The sequence below is a fragment of the Pygocentrus nattereri genome, chromosome 13, assembly GCF_015220715.1.
Source record: "Pygocentrus nattereri isolate fPygNat1 chromosome 13, fPygNat1.pri, whole genome shotgun sequence".
NCBI lineage: Eukaryota > Metazoa > Chordata > Actinopteri > Characiformes > Serrasalmidae > Pygocentrus > Pygocentrus nattereri.
Genome location: NC_051223.1, coordinates 36,179,892 through 36,203,710, shown reverse-complemented (window position 1 = coordinate 36,203,710; position 23,819 = coordinate 36,179,892). Strand labels below are relative to the sequence as shown.

At 42.7% G+C, this 23,819-nt stretch overlaps 1 protein-coding gene across 29 annotated transcripts in view; it reads left to right on the top strand.

Annotated features, from left to right (window-relative positions):
- Window positions 1-384: 384 nt before the first annotated feature.
- ryr2a (ryanodine receptor 2a (cardiac)) overlaps window positions 385-23,819 on the top strand; it is a 352,340-nt gene continuing 328,905 nt past the window's right edge. For all 29 annotated transcript variants that reach the window (XM_037544154.1, XM_037544155.1, XM_037544139.1 and 26 more), the window contains exon 1: window positions 385-470. In XM_037544154.1, coding sequence (XP_037400051.1) covers window positions 423-470 — 48 coding nt within the window. In that variant the 5' untranslated portion in view covers window positions 385-422. The remainder of the gene's footprint in view (window positions 471-23,819) is intronic.

The window sequence follows — 23,819 nt, the reverse complement described above, 5'->3', positions numbered from 1 at the left end:
CTAAGAAATTTCCTTGTGCCCTGTGTTCAAGCCCCATGTGTTCAAGCCCCATTACTAAGTCGTGGCCACGCATTATTATTATTATTTATTTATTTTTTTTATTTCTACAGGATGTCACCAGCGGGGCTCCGTACCCCAATTTGCATTAAAAGGGACATTTTTGGAACAATTCCAGGGCGATAGCGCGTGTCCAATTACCCCATCTCGCCCCACCCTCCGCGCACGTGCCTGCTCTTAATACTTTATATGACTAATTAAACCAACTGGTGCGTCCAACTACACCCACCAGAGGGCGCCGTGTGCCGGTTCTCCCTCTCTCTCTCTCTCTCTCCCTCCCTCTCTCTCTCTCTCTCTCTCTCTCTCCCCCCATCAGTGCCCTCTCTCTCCCTCTGCGCGCAGGGCTGCAGTTGTGCGGCTCCACCATGGCGGAAGGCGGTGAAGGCGAGGATGAGATCCAGTTCTTACGCACCGTGAGTACCAAACGCGCGAGCGTGATGATGACCGCGCGCGCGTGCGTCTCTCTGCCGCGCGCTCGTCTGTCTTTTAGCGGTGGTCCTCGGTCGTGTCGGCGCTGATAAGCTGCAGAACTAGAGCAGCGGGGTTTTTTTCCCTTCAGTCCGCAGCCACAGTCCGCACACATGCGGCATACCGCCCGTTTCACTGCCTCACCCGCTCTAGCGCGCCCACGGTGAACCCGGCCCGGGCTCTGGAAGCGCGATGCTGAGCTGAGTCAGGTGTGTCATCGCAGGGAAGACGCGGAACTGTGCGCTGCAGTGGGGCTGGAGGTGCAGGACTGGCCTAAATAATTCACTGCAACTGACTGAGTCTGCAGATTTATGCTTTATGGGGTCTACAGTGATCTATAATGCCTTTCAGTGACAGGCTGTGAAATGAGCTGCACTGATCTGCCGAGAGCGACCTGCTTTAGGCTGTTTACACTGTGGCAGTGATGGCAGGGATGTATGCACATACATGTGTGTTGTGAAGTGTGTGAGTTTGTGAGCCCATGAGCTGAATCAGGCATGTTTGAGGAAGGACTTCAAGAGCAACGTTAGGCAAGCAGTTCATTCATTCACTGTATTATGACTTCAAATGGTCCATAATGATCTATAATGATGTGTAATGAAGTCCCCTGTTGAGAGCTACATGAATTGTTCTCATTGCTGTAGAGTGAGGTGTGTGTGTGTGTGTGTGTGTGTGTGTGATGTGGAGTATGTTTATGCTCTGATGAGTTGAATCAGGTGTGTAGGAGCAGGGAAGCGCTGAAATGTGCAGTGCAGGGGGAACTTTGTGTGGGAGACACACACTGGGCTGGGACGTGAGCTGCATTACATGACGGCGGAAGAACTGTTGAACGTGGGTGGCAGTGCCTTAACGCGTTTGCCGGAGTTTGATGAGGTTTATTTCAGTAATGAGGTGAAGACGTGGACGGCTGCAGTGGTAGTGCACGTGTATGTGTGTGTTGCATTGCATCAGTCTGGTATATGGAGCTCTGGCGCAGACAGCAGCAGCATGCACTGCTATAAGTGATGTAATGCTGGATCTACAGCCAGATGCACTTACTTAGACATTTAAAACCATGCTGGGCTGTTTAGGGGCAGGAATATGAGTGGAGGGTTAAAAGTTGCGGTGAATTATACTGTTTTTATATTGAGGGTGGGTGGAGAAGTTCAAATGGAGGCCGTCATTGTGGTTGCTTGGGTTATTTCAGTCAAACCAGTGGTGTGCGTAGTCAAACTGGTTGTATTTATGGTCAGACCAGTGGTGTGTGTAGTCAAACTGGTTGTATTTATGGTCTGACCAGTGGTGTGCGTAGTCAAACTGGTTGTATTTATGGTCAGACCAGTGGTGTGCGTAGTCAAACTGGTTGTATTTATGGTCAGACCAGTGGTGTGCGTAGTCAAACTGGTTGTATTTATGGTCAGACCAGTGGTGTGTGTAGTCAAACTGGTTGTATTTATGGTCAGACCGGTGGTGTGCGTAGTCAAACTGGTTGTATTTATGGTCTGACCAGTGGTGTGTAGTCAAACTGGTTGTATTTATGGTCTGACCAGTGGTGTGTAGTCAAACTGGTTGTATTTATGGTCTGACCAGTGGTGTGCGTAGTCAAACTGGTTGTATTTATGGTCAGACCGGTGGTGTGTGTAGTCAAACTGGTTGTATTTATGGTCAGACCGGTGGTGTGCGTAGTCAAACTGGTTGTATTTATGGTCAGACCAGTGGTGTGCGTAGTCAAACTGGTTGTATTTATGGTCAGACCAGTGGTGTGCGTAGTCAAACTGGTTGTATTTATGGTCAGACCAGTGGTGTGTGTAGTCAAACTGGTTGTATTTATGGTCTGACCAGTGGTGTGTGTAGTCAAACTGGTTGTATTTATGGTCTGACCAGTGGTGTGCGTAGTCAAACTGGTTGTATTTATGGTCTGACCGGTGGTGTGCGTAGTCAAACTGGTTGTATTTATGGTCAGACCGGTGGTGTGCGTAGTCAAACTGGTTGTATTTATGGTCAGACCAGTGGTGTGTGTAGTCAAACTGGTTGTATTTATGGTCAGACCAGTGGTGTGTGTAGTCAAACTGGTTGTATTTATGGTCTGACCAGTGGTGTGTGTAGTCAAACTGGTTGTATTTATGGTCTGACCAGTGGTGTGTGTAGTCAAACTGGTTGTATTTATGGTCTGACCAGTGGTGTGCGTAGTCAAACTGGTTGTATTTATGGTCTGACCGGTGGTGTGCGTAGTCAAACTGGTTGTATTTATGGTCTGACCGGTGGTGTGCGTAGTCAAACTGGTTGTATTTATGGTCTGACCGGTGGTGTGCGTAGTCAAACTGGTTGTATTTATGGTCAGACCGGTGGTGTGCGTAGTCAAACTGGTTGTATTTATGGTCAGACCAGTGGTGTGCGTAGTCAAACTGGTTGTATTTATGGTCAGACCAGTGGTGTGCGTAGTCAAACTGGTTGTATTTATGGTCAGACCGGTGGTGTGCGTAGTCAAACTGGTTGTATTTATGGTCAGACCAGTGGTGTGTGTGAAACAATTAGTTCATGTTGTCACACTTTTGGTGTATGTGGTTAAACCTGTCATGTTTATGGTCAGACTGTTGGTATATGTGTGAAGCATATGGCCAAATGGTTGGTGTATATGGTCTTTAATAGGACTGTCTGATTATATTGTTTCTTAAAATTTGTATTGTAATGCTGGCCCTTGCGATTCTAACGTTGCAGAAGGCTGATCCTGATGTGCCTGAGCCCTGACTGGTCAGGTGCTGCTTATGATCCGAAGTTCTGGCGAGCGGCATTAGCTGCCGTGATGATACATCATATTAAAAAAGTGATCCACTGTCACGAGTCAGACAGTGCAGAGTTTGCAAGTACTAAGCTTAAAGTCGGCTGGGCGAACAAGCAATCCTACTTCGTGAGACCGACTGATCAATCCCTGATCAGTCCCAGATGCTGTGAGTATTTTTGATGAATCGAGGCTTAAGCACTTTGGAGGTCACTAACACATTCATGGTTTTGATCATTGAAGGTTGATGGTATCGGGTTGTTATCAGCAGGAAAAAGCAGCCCAGTGGATGCAAAATTTGGTCTGTTTAATAAATCCAAATCATTTTGGTAAAAATATTGCAGTCTTTATTCAGGGGTTCATCATTGTCTCTATCTGTAATACGTTGTATATGGAACATCATAACCACAATATGTAGCAGTATAATGACAGTATAGTATTTACTTCATACCAGCCTGGAATAGGCCATTGACCCCTAAACCAAAGAGTGTGTAGCCCCAGAGCTTCTGTACATTCAGCATCATCACTGATCAGCCATGTGATGTTTGATGACATGTAGGAGGGAGAAAAGTGGCCAAAATCTCAGCAGCCTTTCCTCCCTCCACTCATTCTGCGCCATAACGCCTGATGCAGAGCTTCAGTGTAAACCAATAGCTCAGTGTTCCCCAGCGCTGCTGCTGTAGACCCCTGCAATCCACATTTTACTGTTTTCCTGCTCTAGCGTACCTGATTCAGCTCATTTACAAACCCTTCAGGAGGTGTTTTAGGGCAGGAGAAGCACTAAAATGTGCAGGACATGTGGACTGTAGGAGCAGCATTAGGAACCATTGGGAGAGCTTATGGTTTGTGCTTGATGCGATAGTAGAGAAACAACAGCCATTGACAAGAACTACCCCTGGCATGTTGTATTACAGTAGAATCTGTCAAGAAAAAGGGAAAAGTACAGTCGCATGCTTTTGTAAAAATATTTTTCACTAGTAATTTTACTCATTTACAAACCTGTATGGAAAATAATGCCTGAGTAATATGAAGAAATCGAATTTTAATTAATAGCTTTTTTCAAATGGACATGGAGAGGTGATTAGAATTAAAACAATTAAATATTAGGTAATAATAACAATAATAAAAAAAAGTAATTAAAAAAATTTAAAAATAGGTAATTAAAGAAACATGTGCTGGGATACGTTCCTCTGATGAACATTCCTTTACATGCACGTAGCCTGATGAAAACGTTGTGGCTCTGCTCTCTAATACTGTGTGACTGTGTTAATTGATGCATCTTTAATATAGGTGTGTAGCAGGTCTTCAGAGTGCAGGTGTGTGATGTGCATTCTAATAAGTGGGTAGCAGGACCGCCGTGTGTGTGTGCAGAAGGCCGTTAAAGGCAGATTATCTGTGTGTCATTGTTGTCACTACCGCACGCGACCTTTCGTGTGTTTAGACCAGGGCTGCCCAAAGTGTGACCTATGAGGACGTTTGTTTTGGCCTGCCAGAAAGCAGCCCTAACATCAACTCTTCCACCAAGTGAACCAACATGTTTATACTATTGTGCCTGTACCGGTAACAGAGTCTCTTGGAAAATAAACCAGGTTGTAGATTTTTTTTTCTTTTGCTTTACCTGTGATTTTGTGACAGTCCCTCACACTGAAGCAGACGTGAGAGAAAATTTAGTGATAGTGTGTGAGTTGAGTCTTTATTATCTTTATTTTATTTTTATTTAAAAAAAAATGCAGTCCAGTGAAAGTTGTGGTATACCGTCATTTTCAATTTGGATACAAACTGTAATGAATCTAGCAGGAAACAATGGAATTGCGAATGTCACATGAACTTGAGCTTGAGAATTAGCGGCATTTTGCCTGATGAACGAGAGCTGAGACGTGTTTTTAATCCCTTTTTTCTGACAATACTGTCATGCTTTTTAGTTTGAAACCCAACATTGTGTTGTGGGGATCCTAGAATGTGCCTTTTTGTACAGGCATGATATCTGCCTGCAGCACAGAGTGCACTTAACCAGCGCAGCTACATTCCTAGAACAATCTCATCTATGTTAGGTAAGATAAGTGGTAGTATTGTAGGACATCTCACTACTCAACATATTTAAAAGTTCAGGTATGGTCAGTGGAACTCCTGCTGTCTTGCTGTGGTTTAAACAAAGTAAATCAATAAATTAACTGTTTTGTTTTTTAAATTGATCGTAAATACATTTTCACCATCACTAGACTGTGGTAACTTGATTAACCTTCACCAGGCACAGGCCCATACACAGTTAGAAATAAAGGCACCATGCAGGAACATGATTCGTTCATCAAGGTACAAACAGTGTAAATGTTCCCTCAAAGGCACAACAGTGGTTTTAAGGTCCAACTGTGTACCTTAAATAAGTAATTCCCAGTGGAAAAGTAGATATTTGTATCTTTTTATAAACTACTTTTTAAAAAAACAGCCATGTAATAAAAAGTCTGGCGATGAGACGGGGCGTGTGGGGTCAATACACCTTAGAAACATCAATATCAGATCTCTGAATTCAGTGGATTATGGTACATGGTTATGTTCCCTGATTTAAGGTACCACAGTGAGGGTACTGCCCCAGTGACAGTGTCCTACCTTTTTTTCTGAGAGTGTATATTAAATATATTATTCAAATTTTATATTCTTTTGAAATCTTTTTATTGTTGTATTTGTGTTAGAAATATGCATTTTTACTCATTTTGATCCTGAAATACTGTACTGCATAATAAATCATGATCATAATGAATATAATGAGCATCATTTCATAAAATAGCACACTATATTGCAAATATTACATAGTTTTGTAGCTCCAATTGTTTTGTTAGCTACAAAAGCTGGTTGGTATAGCGTAGTGAGTAACATCTCTGCCTTCCACGATGTAGGCTAGGGTTCAGTCCCCACCTGGGCAAAAAACACCCTAGAATCTAACAATAAGAGTCCTTGGGCAAGACTCCTAACACTTCCTTCACCTACATGTGTAAAAATGATCAAACTGTAAGTCGCTCTGGATAAGAGCGTCTGCCAAATGCCGTAAATGTAAAAGCCTTGGAGCTCCAGTACAAAATCATAGAAACAAACCTCGGACACCGGTCATCTGTTTTCTGGTTAACCACATTTGGGATAAGGAGTATGGGCAGTCGTGGGCTGGAGGTTAGGGAACCAGCCTCTTGACCGGAAGGTCGCCGGTTCGATCCCCAGAGCCGACAGCACATGACTGAGGTGTCCTTGAGTAAGACACCTAACCCCCAACTTCTCCCTGGGCACTGCAGATTGGGCCGCCCACCGCTCCGGGCAAGTGTGCTCACTGCCCCCTAGTGTGTGTGTGGTGCTTCACTTCACGGATGGTTTAAATGCAGAGGTGAAATTTCCTCGTTGTGGGACTATTAAGGGTCTCTTAATCTTAATGTAACTGTGTAGGTCTTTGGCTCTGGTGGGGTGTGTTTATACAGAATTCGCAGTGTGTTTGTAGATGTAGGGAGACGCTATGGCTGGCTGTAAAGCAAAAACAGCAGTCATAGACAATAAACTGATTTTGTGAGGATTAATACCACAAATCCAATGGATCTGGTATTGAAATCTTAGGTATTGCAGAATGTATTTGACTTTTATTGTATAGACAGCATGTCAACAGTTACAGTTTCAAGCACTGAATAGGGAACAGAGTATAGATTTGGACACAGCTCGTGTGTCATGAGCCGACGAATGAAACTGCACCTTCAGCCAAGGCCGGCGTGTTCGGCACTGCTGTGGTTTAGAGGAAGAAACGGAACGGTGGCATCAAAAATACTACAACTCCTACAAGAGCCGTCAAACTGTCCGCAGGATGCCAGGGAGAGCTGGAGGAAGAGCAAGAGAAAATCCCTCGTTTCTCTCTCTCTCTCTCTCTTTCCTCTTTCTTTCCTCCTCTCTCCCGCTTCTCTCTTGTTTCTCTCTCTGTAATTTGAGAGAGAAGTAATTCTCCCTCTTAATATTTCTTGGTTTTTGTCTCGCGCTCTCTCTCTCTCTCTCTCTCTCTCTCTCTCTCTCTCTCTCTCTCTCTCTCTCTCTCTCTCTCTCTCTCTCTCTCTCTCTCTCTGCTGCCTGAATGCGGTGCTCCCCTCCTCATTAAAGTTTGATGAGATCCTCCTGTTACATAAACAAGCAGAGGACAGGAGTGCGGAGCTCACACACTTTCTTTGACGTCAGCAGAGACAGCGTCCTTCTGAACGTCCACACGGTCCAGGTTCCTGCAGTCAGGTAGCGTTTCTGGTCAGGCCGAAGTCTGGCGTTCTGCATGTAATATATTATTCATTTTTCAATTCAGTTCAGTTAAACGTGGTTATTATTCAGTACAGTGTAGGGGAAAGCATCCTCACTGTTCTCACTGATGCAACATGTACGGTACACACAGCAATACAAAAGCACAACAGAACAGTGTAGACTCAGTGCTAGTGTTGTAATGATTACCCAACAAAGTCAGTGTTAGTTGTCAGCGAGATGATATCTACCTCCCTCACAGACTTTAGCCTCAACTATAATCAGCGGCTAGCTGATCTAATAGTTGCCTTCAGAAGTCCTTGATTGGCTGAATGAAATGTCTCAGTTTTGGGTTGGAGGTGATGTTCAGATTGCAGTACAGTAGAGCAAATGTAGGGGCTGATGTGGCTTTTATTGACCAGAACAAATTGCTTGTTGGATGAATCATACATATGTGAGCTGTCAATCTACAGCTCTAGGAGGAACTTCAAAGGGCCTAGGTAGATGTGGATGAGCCGGAGTTGTTGTGAAATTACAATATGTTCATAAATAAATGCAAACAATCAAGCACACCACTGAAGTATCACACTTAACAGCAGAGGCATCACTAATGACTTATGGATTGGGGGGTAAGTCTGTAGTGGGAGGGTCTGGTCATAACCCTCGTCCCCCAGGAGAATGTTTTAATGGCCCCTACATGCTCATCATGGATTTTTAGAGAATCTTCATCTATTTGGTCAAACTGGCAAACAGTAAATCTGACTCTTTGTTGGTTTGTATTTAACACAGTTAGCATGACTTAAACACTATATTCATCCGATTACAACAAGCACAGGTCAAGCACAGGTACAGAAGTCAGTGCTATCTCCTCTCTCTAGGATAAGCTGCAAAGTCCTAAATATGTTATACACTGATTCTAGATCAGTTCTGTCTCGGTACAATCAGATAAATGTGAATTGCTTGCATTGCTTGGATGGATGGATGGATGGATGGATGGATGGATGGATGGATGGCAAAAAAAACGAGATCCTTCTCCAGGTCTGATATGATTGGCTTACAACTTATACAGTCTGATTGGCTGAGTGTGGGTTACGCTTTTCACTTAACAATCGTCAATCTCTGGTAGCACAGCAGAGGCAGTACTGCAATACAGTGCCTCCATTAGGTTGAGCCCTGCTGCTGCAGTATATTGTGAAAGAATAAACTGTAGATGCTTTGATTGAGTAATCTGTATTTATTTGGAAAGGTCAGGACAGGGATGTGAGGTATGGCTTTCCACCAGATCTCTGTTCTGTGATGTACGCTTCACTGGTTAAATATATATTATATATATATATATATATATATATATATATATATTACACAAAGGACGAAACTATATATATAGTTTAAAATGACTTGGTGATGTTGTCCATAGCAGTGATATGATGTAATAAATATACAAATACTAATATAGTATAGGCGTCCCATTCTTAATCCATAGGGTTTAATATGATGTCGGCCCACCCTTTGCAGCTATAACAGGTTCGACTCTTTTGATAAGGCTTTCCACAAGGGTTAGGAGTGTGATTATGGGATTTTTGACCGTTCTTCCAGAAGCTCATTTGTGAGGTCAGACAGTGATGTTGGACGAGAAGGCCTGGCTCACAGTCTCCGCTCTAATTCATCCCAGAGGTGTTCTATCAGGTTGAGGTCAGGACTCTGCGCTGGCCAGTCAAGTTCTTCCACACCAAACTCGCTCATTCATGTCTTTATGGACCTGCTTTGTGCACTGGTGTGCAGTCATGTTGGAGCAGGAAGGGGCCGTCCCCAAACTGTTCCCACAAAGTTGGGAACATGAAATTGTCCAAAATCTCTCCATGCTGAAGTATTTAAGAGTTCCTTGTTCTGAAACTACAGCCCCACACCATAATCCCCCCTCCACCAAACTTTATACTTGGCACAATGCAGTCAGACAAGTACCGTTCTCCTGGCAACCACCAAATCCAGACTCGTCCATCGGATTGCCAGACAGAGAAGTGTGCTCGTTGCACAGGTGGCGTCCGATCACGGTACCACGCTGGAATTCACTGAGCTCCTGAGAGCGACCCATTCTTTCACTAATGTCTGTAGAAGCAGTCTGCAGGCCTAGGGGCTTGGCTTTATACACCTGTGGCCATGGAAGCGATTGGAACACCTGAATTCAATGAATGTAGTATAGTAATGTAGTGCAGTGGGTAGCACTTCCACACTGTAGACCCCTCCTGGGTCGGCTCCCTACACTACACCAATAAGAGTCCTTGGGCAAATTGGAATATACATCTAACTTGCTAATCTATCTGATAAACTACAGAACTACAAATATGAACTCTTTAAAAACCCAGAAGTAATACATATTAATGCTTGTTGTTCAGTTACTACATGGACTACAATGCAACCCGGTGAATTATTCTTAGGCTATAGAGGTATGTGGTAGAACTTCGGACCCATTGGCAGACCTGGGTAGTTATTCTGAATGGATGGCATCTAAATACAGAACAAATATTGCCATTATTTCATCAGTTTTTTATTCACAATCTCACAAATCTTACCTATGCTAAAGAGCAGGGCATTGAGGATAAAAGTGGACTGAAATTTTGACTACTTTATCATTTCTTATGTCTTCTTATTTTTTCTATGTTCTTTCAGTTGTTACAATATTTGGTGGCTCTCAGGACACTTAATGGGTTCTGGCATGAATGTGAAGTACAGTGAGAAACAGTCAACATATTACTCAAACAGCAATTATTTCCAAAGGATTCCAATTATTATTCCATTGCTTAATACAACCACAGCGATTACAGCACGCCTCTCACACTAGAAACGTGTAGAAAGATGTACATTTCATCTTCTGACAGTATGTAACAGTAGACAGGTCAGTGACAGTGTGCTTGGCGGGGGGTGATGTCGCGGCATGCGTCCTCTTAATGAAGTCACAGTGGCTTCACTGCAGTGCTTGGCTGATTTACTTCATAATTAAGAGACGGGGAGAGAGAGAGTATAAGAGCTGTTTCAGCGTTCTGCAGTGCCACTTTGATCTATCACTGTTGTAAGAACACAATTACTCTCTCTCTCTCTCTCTCTCTCTCTCTCTCTCTCTCTCTCTCTCTCTCTCTCTCTCTCTCTCTCTCTCTCTCTCTCTCTCTCTCTCTCTCTCTCTCTCTCTCTCTCTCTCTCTCTCTCTCTCTCTCTCTCTCGCCCTGGTGTTGGGGCTGTATCTCTATCTTTCATGTCCTTCGCTCAATGCAGATAGGATCCTCTATCCCTGTCTTGGCCTCAGAGGGTTCAGTCTGTGTACAGTAAGTGATCTGAATGATAGAGATACAGAACTGATATGCACAGTGTGTGTGTGTACAGGAAGCTCCATCTCTGCTGCAGTCAGTGTGTTGGTTCACGTGCTAATTGTGTGCACCATACTGCACGGAGAGATCCTGCCGTTAGAAGTGCTCCTGAAAATCTGGTTGAAATCCTTCTCTTTTGCAGTTGTCATGTGAGCAGGAAGACTCTGCTGCTGTGCATTCGAAATCTCTACTCAGATACCTGCTGGCTGCCCGTGCATGATTAGGATCTTAATATGGCTTCTTTTATGGATTTATAGGGCTATAGTCACAGTTAGAGGTGGGCGATATGGAAAAAACATATCACAATATTTTCAATGTATCACAAGACATTTTCACAATATATGGTATGCGTGTGTTTAAGCTGCAGCAGACAAAATAGAACCTGTAGTGCTACATATAAAAATACCATAATAACAATAATAAATCTGCAGTTACAATAGTTTTTATTCAGTGCTTTACAAACTGCACTGCATTAAACAGGCCTAATAATGCGTAATTTACAGTACTGAGAGTAAAGTACTGAAAGTCTTAGGCACCCAAGACACAATTTCAAAATCTATTTTATAGATCTATACATCTATATGTATCTATATCTATAAATCATATATATATATATCTCACCAATCAGTGCTTCAGTAAATTGAGCTCATGATGTCATTGATGATATTAACGACTCTGGTGGCTGTGAAGGTGTCAAGGAAAAATCTGGACCCAAGAAATTCTCATTACTTTTTATTGTTTTGATGTTTATTTGAATTATGAATACGACTTTATTCTAATGTATATTGTGATAAACTCACTGCTGAGGTCAACTGTTTAAACATTTGCTTAGATGCCTAAAACTTTCACCCAGTGCTGTATAATGAAAACTTTTTGTTAGGGAGTGTTCTTGAAGTACCAACGATATCCACAATATCTGAAAACTGTTTTGGCATAATTTGTCACGGTAACAATGAAATATCGTCATATCGCCCGTTTGTGTTGAGCCATGAGCGTAATGCTAATTCCTGTGTGGTTTCTGCTAGTGATTCATTCCTGCTAAGCTAGTGCACATAAAGATTTTGCGCCCGTCCTAGATTAATAGCAGACGTGAGGCTTGCAAAAGGCATGCCATGTTTTATTTGAAGATGGTAACAGACATTAATATACAGCCAGTCAAATGTTTGGATGCATTGGTCAAATAAAGTTTTGTCGATTTTCTAAGTGAAAATGAGCTCCTTTACGGAGAACATACTTCTGCACATTTTACTGCACGATTACTGCACATTTTAATGCATAATTGCAGATTATTTACTGAATTTAACACATTGGGGGAAAAAAATATAAAATGTGACCTGTGCAAAAGTTAAAGTTTTTTAAAAGTTTATTGAACGAAGCAAATGAATAGAAATTGTACACTAGGATTTGACATCTAAAGCACTATTAGCTGTCAGTGACATCTAGAACATCCAGAAGGCCAAAAGTTTCTCTAGAAAAATCAATTCCATTTTAGTTAAGTGGGGCATTCTGGTCCGCCCGAAGACTGCTGGGATGGATGGATGGATGGATGGATGGATGGGGCATTCTGGATGAAATGGGTTAATCTTCATACCCAAGAGGACAAAGCGTTGGATTTTAAAGTAGTTAGCTGTTCTTTGCTTGTTGGGAAAGTGGCTTGTACTTTATGCAGTCTTGAGCTGCTTTTGTCTGAATTTTGTGCCGCTGGGCCCGGAGCTTCCCCCCATTCTGTGTGGATATTTTTCTTAATTAGCTTTTGCTTCATCTGCAGTTCATTTTCACATTTTTCTTTTCGTTTTTACTTGGGTTTTCTACCCGTTTTAGTTGTGGCTAATTCCTGTTAGCTAGGTCTCCTGCTGTCACACCAAACTGGGCTTGTGAAAGCTAAAAAGCCTGTTTCGAGTCACGTGACGCACCTTTACATCTCTTCAAACCTGCTGCTGTCAACGTCACTGGACAGCTAAGTGTGCTTGGAGGAGAATGCTAACTGCTAATTCTCCTTGGTCAGCTAACAGATGCCTGTGTTGGTTTATGTAGTGCTGTGTGGTGATGGGGGTGGAGGTGGTGGGGCGCAGGCCAATTATTCCCTCTTGGACTCCCTCTTGGACCCTTGTCCATGGATGGCGGTAACATCACTGGGGATCCACCTCCTGGTCTCCAGATGACGGGACCAATGCTTAGACGCTAGTGATTGAGAGCCCTTAGATAAATGTCCACAAATGGACCTATAGTTATGGTTAGTGTATTTATACCATTTTCAAATCCATAAAAAAAGCATTTGAAAAGGGAATCCAGAGTTTTTTTTTATAGGATATAGTGAGTGTTGATGTTACCATTGGTTTGGTGTGAAATGCTCCGTTCTAGAGAAACTTACAGGCGTTTTCACAGTGGTGGTGATGGGAACCAGGCGTCTGACGTTAGTTCAGGACCTCTAAAAGTGTCGTCATAGACAATTATTACATGAAACAGGTCTAATTGATGTACAGTATGTGACACTGCGACATACATGAGATTTTTAACATACATTTGTGACGTTGGGGTACATTCAGGACGTTTTATGGCTAAGATGTAAGTCTAAACTCATCAGACTTACCACTATTTTACCATCACTGTTGGTTTTGAACAATGAATAAAATGACCATATTTGTGTCGCTGTCATTGCAACCTCTGGTTTCTGTCACCACATAAAAAGCTTATGAAGAACGTCTGATAACCGAGACATAGTTTTGCAATACTTTTGACAAAAAAAACGGTCTGGTCTGGTTATAATTGTTCTTTAAAACCTATTCCTGCAAGGCAAAATAGTGCTCCAGAAAACGTTTATCATCGTTGATATTACATATAAATAAATAAATAAATAAATCAGGAGAAATGTGTAGGTTCACTGGTGGTTTTGGATGGTAAATAAACTGGCTGTGTTTGTGTTGCAGATATTGTGACGTTTGGTTCCATGACCACCACTTTAAAGCGTCTCTACAGTGAACCGTTTCACACCAAACCACTCTGAATGACTTTGGTCACATCTTAATAGTTGAATTATGCAAAGAAATTTGAAATGTTTCCCCCTATTTCAACCCCATGTTTACCCTGGCCTGTAGTTCATTTCTGTAAGTGTTTATTGCTCTTTTTATAAAACGCCGTTATGCAATGATCCTGATTTCTTATTTTGACTGCTGTGCTGAAATTCTTCGCCTGAGGTGTGTAGACACACACAAACACACACAAACACACACAGGATGGAGATCCTTCATGTGTTCACACATAAACATATCTCTCCCCGCCCCCCCCCCCCCTCTGTCTCTCTCCCCCTCTCTTCCTTACCCACGCAGCACTGCAGCAGTTGATCCTCCTCTGCAGTGTGAGCACTCGCTCAGAGACCACTCCCCCCCCACACACACGCACTGATTCTGTGAGTGTGTGTGTGTGTTAGACAGTCTGGATGAACGCAGCAGTTCAGTAGCATATTTTATAAGAGCAAAGTTGAGCTACTTGGTGGCTGAACAGAAGGTGAATGGTTGTTTTGAATCTCTGTATGTTTCTTTGCCGTGCTCCATTTCTTATTTTGCGTTGTGGCTTTAACAGCCTCCACTCTTCTGGGAAGCTTTCCACAAGATTTTGGAGCATGTCTGTTGGAAACGGTGCCCATTCAGTCAAAAGAGCATTGGTGAGGTCAGACACTGATGTTGGGCGAGAAGGCCTGGCTCACAATGTTCCAGTTTATCCCAAAAGTGTTCAGTGGGGTCAAGGTCATGACTCCTCTCCGAACTGCTCAAACCATGTCTTTATGGGGCTCGCTTTGTGCACAGGGGCTCAGGCTTGCTAGAACAGGTAAGGGTCTTTCCCAAACTGTCACTACAAAGTTGAAAGCATATAATTGTCTAAAATGTCTTTTATATGCAACTAAGGGCTCAAACCCTGAAGTACAAAAAGAGACCATTATCCCTCCTCTACCAAATTTTACTGTTGGCACTATGCATTCCAGTAGGTAGGGTTCTCTTGTCATCTGCCAAACCCAAATTCATCTAACTGCTATGATCCCAGAGAGATTCCGGGGCAGATTCCGGGGCATGCTTTACACCACACCAGCTGACACTTGGCATTGCACGTAATGATCTTGTGTGCAGCCGATCAGCCATGGAACTGTGCGTCAGGAGCTTTGTGAAAGGGGTTTCCATAGTTGATCAGCTGCACACAAGATCATTAGGCGCAGTGCCAAGTGTCGGCTGGAGTGGTGTAAAGCTCCTGGTACACAGTTCTTGGAAACGCTTTTATAAAGCTCCTGACATGCAGTTCTTGTGGTGATGTTGCATCGAGAAACAGTTTTGTGTGGTCTGCTGCTCTATGGTTGAGTTGTTACTCCTGAATGCTTCAATTTCACAACAACCCCATTTACAGTTGGCCTAGCAGGGCAGAAATTTCGTGGCAAACGTGACATCCTGTGACCGTGTGACTGTTAATGTCATTTGAGCTCTACAGTACTACCCATTCTGTCCCCTGTCCTCTACTTTCCCAAGCTCTCAAAGCATAAACAGTCACAATTTTAACAATAGCAGCAAAGCAAAGCAGATAGAAGTGAGGAGTGCTGGGCTGGTCTAGACAGAAGTTCTTCCAGATCAAGTCAGAGTCATGCACCTGCACACAACACAACAATGGAAAAACACACAAAATGACCACAGACAGAAACAAAGAAGGGCAGTTACGATGGGGGTCATAACAACTGCTAGTGTTTGTCTATGGAGACTGTATGGCTAAGTGCTTGATTTTATACACTGGTTAGCAATGAGAGTGGCTGACACACCTGGGCCCAGTAATTAGGAGGGTGTCCACATACTTTTGGCCATTGGCCATGTGTGTATAAACCCAAAAATCACAATCCATGAAATGTATAAGCCCTGTAATTGCACATTTAAGCCCCTCTTTTGTCTTTGTCCACTTTACTCTGATGGGATGCACCCAGATGCCTCATTGGCCATGATTTTCATATTATTTCATATATTTCTAAATATAAACTCATTCTAAAATCGATGCATGCAACACATTCCAAAAAAGGAAAAGGAACATTGTGAAATGTTCAAAAAAACATCTTAAAGGGGTGATGCAGTCCTGCTTAGATATAAATACAGCAGCCAGGAAAGGCCGAGCCCTTTGTAAGCAAGGATGGGTTGAGACTCACCACTTTGCCAAAAATACGTCATCAAAAAATCCAACTGTTTAGAAATATTGCTCCTCCTCCAGAAATGTATAAGGATTTTGGGTTTGTCACCCTCTACAGTGCATAATATCATGAAAAGATTATCATCAAAATGTCATCAAAACTGTTGTCAGTAAACACTGTCGATTGGTGGAAGTCATATGTCAACAACATTGAGAAACGCTGCCGTCTTCTCTGGGTTTGAGATGATGTACAGTAGGCTGATACACAGTGGAAAAGTGCATTGTGGTTTGCAAGTAAACATTTCAGAAAATTAAGAAAACTTGAATCAAGACTCAACTGTCTTGACTTGGGAGTTGACTCGAGTGTCAAGACTTGAGAATTTTTTTTACTTGCAACTGGGTGACTTCTTCCTAACTCGGTTAGTGGGTAACATGCAAAGCAGCGTTAACACATTTTTAGCAACATATGCTGCCTTTTAGATGCTGAGATTTTCGTTGGGAGTGACAAGGATGGAGAAGATTAGAAATGAGGGACAGTGAAGGTGGAGCAGTTTGGAGATAAAGCCAGAGAGGCCAGGTTGAGATGGTTTGGACATGTGTTGAGGAGGAATTGTGGAGATATTGGGCAAAGAATGTTGGAGATGGAGCTGCCGGGTAGAAGGAGAAGAGGTAGACCTCAGAGAAGTTTTATGGATGTAGTGAAGGTGGACATGGAGATGGTTGGTGTGAAAGTAGAGGAGGCAGTGGATAGGGCAAGATGAAGGCAGATGATCCACTGTGGCGACCCCTAAAGGGAGCAGCCGAAAGAAGAAGAAGAAGAAGAAGATGCTGCCTTTTAGATGCTTTCGTCTTCAGGGAAGCCCATGCTTATTTCAACATGACAACACCAAGGAACATTGTACATGTGTTACAACAGCACAGCTGCGTAATCAGAGAGTACAGGTGCTAGACTGACCTGCCTGCAGTCCAGGGCTGTCTCCCACTGAAAATGTGTTTCTGGTAAATGTTAAGCTCAAAATCCAACATTGAAGGACCCATATAGTTACACAGCTCTAGACTTGTATAACAGAAGAATGGCAAAAAAAAATTCAAAACTCGATCAGTTTGTGTCTTCAGTCCCAAAACGTTTATTAAATGCTGTAACACGGAGTAAACATGCTCAATATTTTGAAACATGTTGCAGGCATGAAATGTGGAATGAACGTATATTTGCAAAAATAATGAAGTTCATAAAGTAAAACATCAAATATAATTTCTGTAGTGTTAATTAATACGAGTATTAATTATTCAATTAATCATTATCACTTTGTTTTTATTAGTGTTTAACTTGGGAGCTTGGTTGGAGTGTGTGTGTGTGTGTGTGTGTGTGTGTGTGTGTATGTATATGTGTGTATATATATATATATATATATATATATATATATATATATATATATATATATATATATTAGGGGTGGGAATCTCTTGGCACCTCACTCAGAGGCTGCGATGCGATTATAAATTGATTATCGATGCATCTTGTTTTCTATACAGGATCTCTTTTTCTTCTCACTGTGTGATGACTTGGTGCTTTATCACATCTGTGATAAATGCGCCGTTACGGTGAAGTAAGATCCGGTGATAGTGGATGTCCACGCAGCACGTTACAGCCGTCCTGCCTGGTTTCTTAACTCCAGATTTGGTCGTGTTGTAGAGAGTCAGGATCTGCGAGACGGGACGTGAGCAACACAGTGCGAAAGCCCTGTTTCTCACCGAGACTGCAGGTCATTTAGCAGCACAGTCACTCCTGGCTAGTAGCTATGAAAAGGCAGGGAGAGATTTAGCGAAGACGAAAATTTGGAGACTTATTCGCATTTATAAGCACCTTAGTTGGTTTCCTGGAATGTTAAATCAGCGACGAGAGACTGTCAAACACTAAAAAGTGGTGAAGCAGAAGTCGCTTCTCTTTTGAATTTTCCCGTTCCACCTTAAATGGTGTTGCATGGACCGGAAAAATTCGAACAAGAAGCTGGAGAATAAGAAGGGACTTCAGACTCGTAAAACAGCCGAACGCTGAGAGGCAATTTACAATAAGCTGCTCTACTTCTGAGGAAAGGTTTTCTGGCGGAGACGGGAGGAAAGCGGCTATAGCTGAGCTAAAGCTTCAAGCAGAGCAAAGCAAGTCTGCGTTTTAGTTCATAATTTTTTAGCCTATACTAGAATATTAGCACACACTGAGACATACTGGACATCAAATGCTGTGGCTCCCAAGGTGGTTTGATTTTGTTGAAAGGACAAAATGTCTCTTCTTAACATTTGGGCTGTGACTCCTGATCTAACCTGGTTTCCTCCTCTTTTAGGGAGTTTGTCCTTGCCACCATCGCCACTGGCTTGTTCATGGGGGCTTGGACCTGGATTTTCTTTTCTTTTCTTTTCTTTTCTGAATACTGATTGTTCTGTAAAGCTGCTTTGTGACAACATTTGTTGTAAAAAGTGCTATATAAATAAATTTTGCTTGCTTTAATGCAGAGCCGGTCGGATTTCTCGCTCATCCATGTGTTTTTGTTATGTGCCGTCACAGACTGTCCAGGCGCTGCACATCAGCACTTCCAAGTTCCACCTTTTGCATTCCGTCAACGTTGTGTTATAAATTTAAATTTAGAAAATCGATTTTTGACATTTGTGAATCGATTCAGATCCGCATCGCGATGTATCTAAGAATCGATTTTTTCCTGCACCCCTAATATATATATATATATATATATATATATATATATATATATATATATATGTGTGTGTGTGTGTGTGTGTGTGTGTGTGTGTGTGTGTGTGTGTGTGTGTATATATATATATATTTATATATATATATAAATAAATACCATATAAATGCTTTTCGGTCTTGTGGACCAGGCTTCACTCTGTATATGTGTATATGTGTGTGTGTGTGTGTGTGTGTGTGTGTGTGTGTGCGTGCATGTGTATGAGCTATGGTCTGATTGTGTGTGAAGTTTATTGAGTCGCTCTATCGGCCTCCATCTGGTCATCTGAGGTGCCGCCCATAGTGAGATGAGGCATTCTGGGTAAACTCTGCCAGCATGTTGATCAGGCCACCTAGCAGTCGGAGTCACCCCCCCAACAACCCCCCCCCCCCCCCCCCTCTCTCTCTTGCTCTCTCGCTCTCTCTCCCGCTCTCTCTCTCTCTCTGCAGACGTGGATGAATAGAGCTGTCTTATCTCTTCGGTGAGGATGAGGCTATCTAAAATACCTCTCCGGCTCCAGTCCGGAGAGTTCCGTGGGTGGCTGTCATCTCACACAAACACGCACACATTATCTCACACTGCATGTCATGCTTCATACTTCGTTATTAGTGTTACGAACACACTCACACTGTAATGCCGTGTTTCTGATGATGTAATAAGACATGACAATCGTATTGTGATCTGTGTCTCAGTGCAGTCTGTTAGGTTGAGTGGTGAAGTCACAGCTGATATTGATCCATTACACTGTGTGGACAGTGGCCTCGGAAAGTACGTGGACATTAAAAAGTATTGTTTCCAAAAGTGGCTGGTGTTTGTGATCATTATCATTTCAGCAGTATCTCTGCTACATTTGCAGGTATCCGTCTATCTATCCTTCCATCCATCCGAAAACCTGTCTGTCTGTCTGTCTGTCTGTCTGTCTGTCTATCCATCTATCTGTCTATCTATCTACCTACCTACCTACCTATGATAAGGTGTCTGACCTACTAACATTACTGAACACTTTATAATCCCTTCATAAATACTCTAAAGTAGTAACATCACATGTATTTACACATTTTCCCCCTAAACTGCTCAGTCTTTGATATGTAAAAGGCCAATTCCAACAACTTTTCAAAATTCTTGCATGGTCATTGCTTGTTCATTGTACAAAAACGCAGATTTCCTAACAGTGGTGGTGATGGGAACCAGGGGTCACCATGTCTACAGCATAGATATGGTCAATTTATTTACTATACAAAACCACCAGTGAACCTTATATGGAATGTTGTTTTCTCTGTTTTCTGTTTTGCCTTTCAAGGCTGGCATGAATACGCTTTAAAGAACAGTTACAATTTTAGGCCAAAATATTTGGACAAAGTTATTGCAAAGCAAGTTTCAGATATCAGACACTTTTCATAAGCATTTCTTGTAACTTACTTTGAGGAGCTTTTAGAGTGTCACGATTGGCCCCTCCCAGTCCTGTCATTGTGCGTTCTGGTTTAAGTCCTGCCCCTTGTTTGGTAACTCCTCCCCTGATTGTTTTCACCCTCGTTAGCCCTGTGTATTTAAGCCCTGTGTTGTATCGGTCTCTGTTTGTTGTTTGAATCTCTGTTTGCTGTTTATTCTGGTTTATGATACGCCTGCCCCCCGTTCTATCCGTGTTGGCTCTATGACCCTGGACTGTCTCGATTTTGATTTGCCCTCAATAAAAGTCGCTTACCTCCGCACATGCGTCCGCTACCTCGCTCCGCGTTACATAGAGACATTAAATGTCAGATGTCTAGTTCCTGTCACCACCACTGTGAACAGACTGACGTTTTTCTGTAACAGAGCATTTCCCACCAAACCACTTTGACTCGCATTGTTTTCATCATAAATATTTAATTATCTTGAAAAATTCAACCAAAAATCAAAAACATTCTGAAAAACTAAGTTCCCTCAAACTTCTTTTGGCTTTTTTTATGTGCTGGGGTCTTTACGGTCCTGTTGACCAGGTGTGTGTGTGTGTGTGTGTGTGTGTGTGTGTGTTTACTAAAGCACGCCCCCCCTTGACCCCCTCCGTCTGAACAGAGGTGGAAACTCTGCGTGTTTGATTCTTTGAAGTGTGTCGAGCTTTGAAGCTGACCTTTTGGTTCTGAGTGAAGAGGCTTGTCCACTCAAACACACACATACACAAACACAAACACACTGAACTCAAAATTGACCTTTTCTGAGAGGAAGATGAGGGAGATGATTGTCTCCGAATCTGCGCAGCCACACAGCACACTGTTCTAAAAATACACGGCCACGGTTCTCAAATCTGATTGGCTGAGCTATTTTTCAGGCTGTTGTAAAACACTTGATATACTCTGTATTAAAACTATTTTGCTGTACATGGACTAATTTTTGACAGCTATGTTGCTTGGCAACCAGAAATGTTTACATTTTTTTCTCAAAATTGTGCAATGAGTTTGACTGTCATATAAAAGGTCAATTGAGTTCCACAGTTTAGAAGCAGAATAACTGAGTCCATGTTTTCTCTATTTTACAGAGCGTATCTGCAGAAGGCCAGTATGGTGGTGCATAGGCAGGCATTCTGTGAGATATGCAGATGCTTAAAGGCCATTCAGAGCCTTAAAAACAAGTAAAATAAGTTTAAAATCGATCCTAAAAGATACTGGCAGCCAGTGTACTTCTTTCAGTTTTGGATTGTTGTGTATTCTGTTTTTAAGTTGTCGTAAGTGGCAGCGAATGTATTGTTTTCTTGGTGAAATAAGCCTAGTAAAATCAATGTAATGCACGACCTCAAGTGGATTATTGTTTTAATATAAGCAGGATAGAAAAAAATGACAAAACATGAAGTTTCATTCATGCGTTATTCCAAATGGCTGTTTATAGATTAGACCCAGTGGGTATTTGTAGGCTTATAAAGTTGGACATTTTCAGTAAGTGGGATTTGTGATGTTGCTTAAAACTGCATTTTCATTTGCTCTTTTTAATGAGGCTTTTCAGTTGGAGTGATCTGTAGCTGTATTCATTTAAACATGATGAATATCTACTGTGTTTTGTCAATTTCGGCAGCCAACATCCAGCCAGGAGATTCACTAGCAAGAGGCAGAAACCCTGCAGTTTAACCTCTAAAAAAATCAAGCAAAACCCGAGCAGTGTATTGAACGGCACAAGCATCTGTAGTTGTTGAAAACTCATCAGCTACAGTTGTTTTTGGTCCAGTGTTTCTGTCTTTTACTTTTTTAACAGTCACCCCGCAAACCCACATTCGATCAGCAGATCTCTGCCAAGTTCAGTCAGTGCTATTAGCACAGGATTAAGAACTCTGGTGTAGACAGTATAGATACACATATAGTATAGATATAGATATAGCTGGGCGGCACGGTAGCGTGGCGGGTAGCGCTGTCACCTCACAGCAAGGAGGGCCTGGGTTTGATTCCCCGGCCGGGCGACCAGGGTCCTCTCTGTGTGGAGTTTGCATGTTCTCCCCGTGTCTGCGTGGGTTTCCTCTGGGTTCTCCGGTTTCCTCCAGTCCAAAGACATGCAGTCAGGCCAATTGGACATGCTAAATTGCCCCTAGGTGTGAGTGTGTGAGTGATGGACTGGCAACCTGTCCAGGGTGTATCCTGCCCTCCGCCCGAAGACCGCTGGGATAGGCTCCAGCACCCCCCCGCGACCCTGACGGAGAAGCGGCTTAGAAAATGGATGGATGGATGGTTTTAGTAGCTGAAGGCCTGTCAAACACAAGATTGAACACAGAGCAATTAGCGTCACCGTATAGAGGAATAATAAATAATGCCGTTCTCCACCCAGTTGGTTGCCCTTCTGCATGTCTGTGATTTCGATTGGTGGTGCGTGATGCACGCTTCGCCTCCTGTCGTTCCGTTTGGCTGCGAGTCCTGATTGCCCAATTCGTCTTCCTTCGGGTTGTCCCAGACACGACAGGTTAGCCAACGTGTGACATGTTGGCATTGTTAAGGTCGGCTACTTAAAGATGGCCATTAGTCAGTCCTGCTGTCTGTTTAAGGAGCGATCTGTATGCAGAGAGCTTGTGATTCCAGAGGAGCGTGCGCAATGACTGGCTAGGTGAGATTAAGACCAGCATTTTCTCTTTATTAGAGAATCATAAAGGTCACTTTCCAGAATAAAAGACAAGTTTAGCTGTTTTACAGAAGTGTCCTTGTCTCAGTAGTTGTCTCAGTAGTGGTAAGCTCAGAGACATTGAAGGCTGTTTTGTCTTATTCAGTCTTGATGAACTGGGATAATTAAGAACGTTCAAACACATTTGGGCTGCACTATATGGACATAGTGACAAAGCGATATTCGGTTAAGCTGCTGAATGGTGGGATGACGATATGAGAAGCGATAAATTATGATTAACACAGGGTCTCTGTCTGGGAGAGCAACAGGTACAGACTTTGACATTACAGACTTAGACATTTTGGACAATTGTACACTTCCAGCTTTGTGGGAACAGTTTGGGGCAGAGCCTTTTCTGTTCCTGCGTGACTGAACCCCAGTGCACAAAGCAAGGTCCATAAAGGCATGACTAGGTGAGTTTGGTGTGGAAGAACTTGACTGGCCATCACAGAGCCCTGACCTCAGCCTAGAACAGATGACCTAGAACAGAGATTGTGAGCCAGGATCTCTCGTCCAATGTCAGTGTCTGACCTCACAAGTGCTCTTCTGGATGAATGGGCGAAAATTCCCACAGGCTCTCTCCAAAATCTTGTAGAAAGCTGTTATAGCTGCAAAGGGGGAGCAACTTTATATTAATGCCTATAAATTAAGAATGGGATGTCATAAAAGCTCCTGTAGGTGTAGATGTCCCAATACTTGTGTGTGTGTGTGTGTGTGTGTGCACTTCAGCAAGTTGTCTTGACCACCTCTACATGCCTAAATGTGGCCATGTGATTGGCTGATTAGCTATTTGTGTTAACAAGAAATTGAACAGGTGTTCCTAATAAAGTGTAAAATTTACATACAACTCTAGGACTGAGAATAGTGATTAGATATTTTTACAGGTTAATAGTTAAAGATACTGTGCTTGCTCTGCTTTGTAAGCTCTATAAC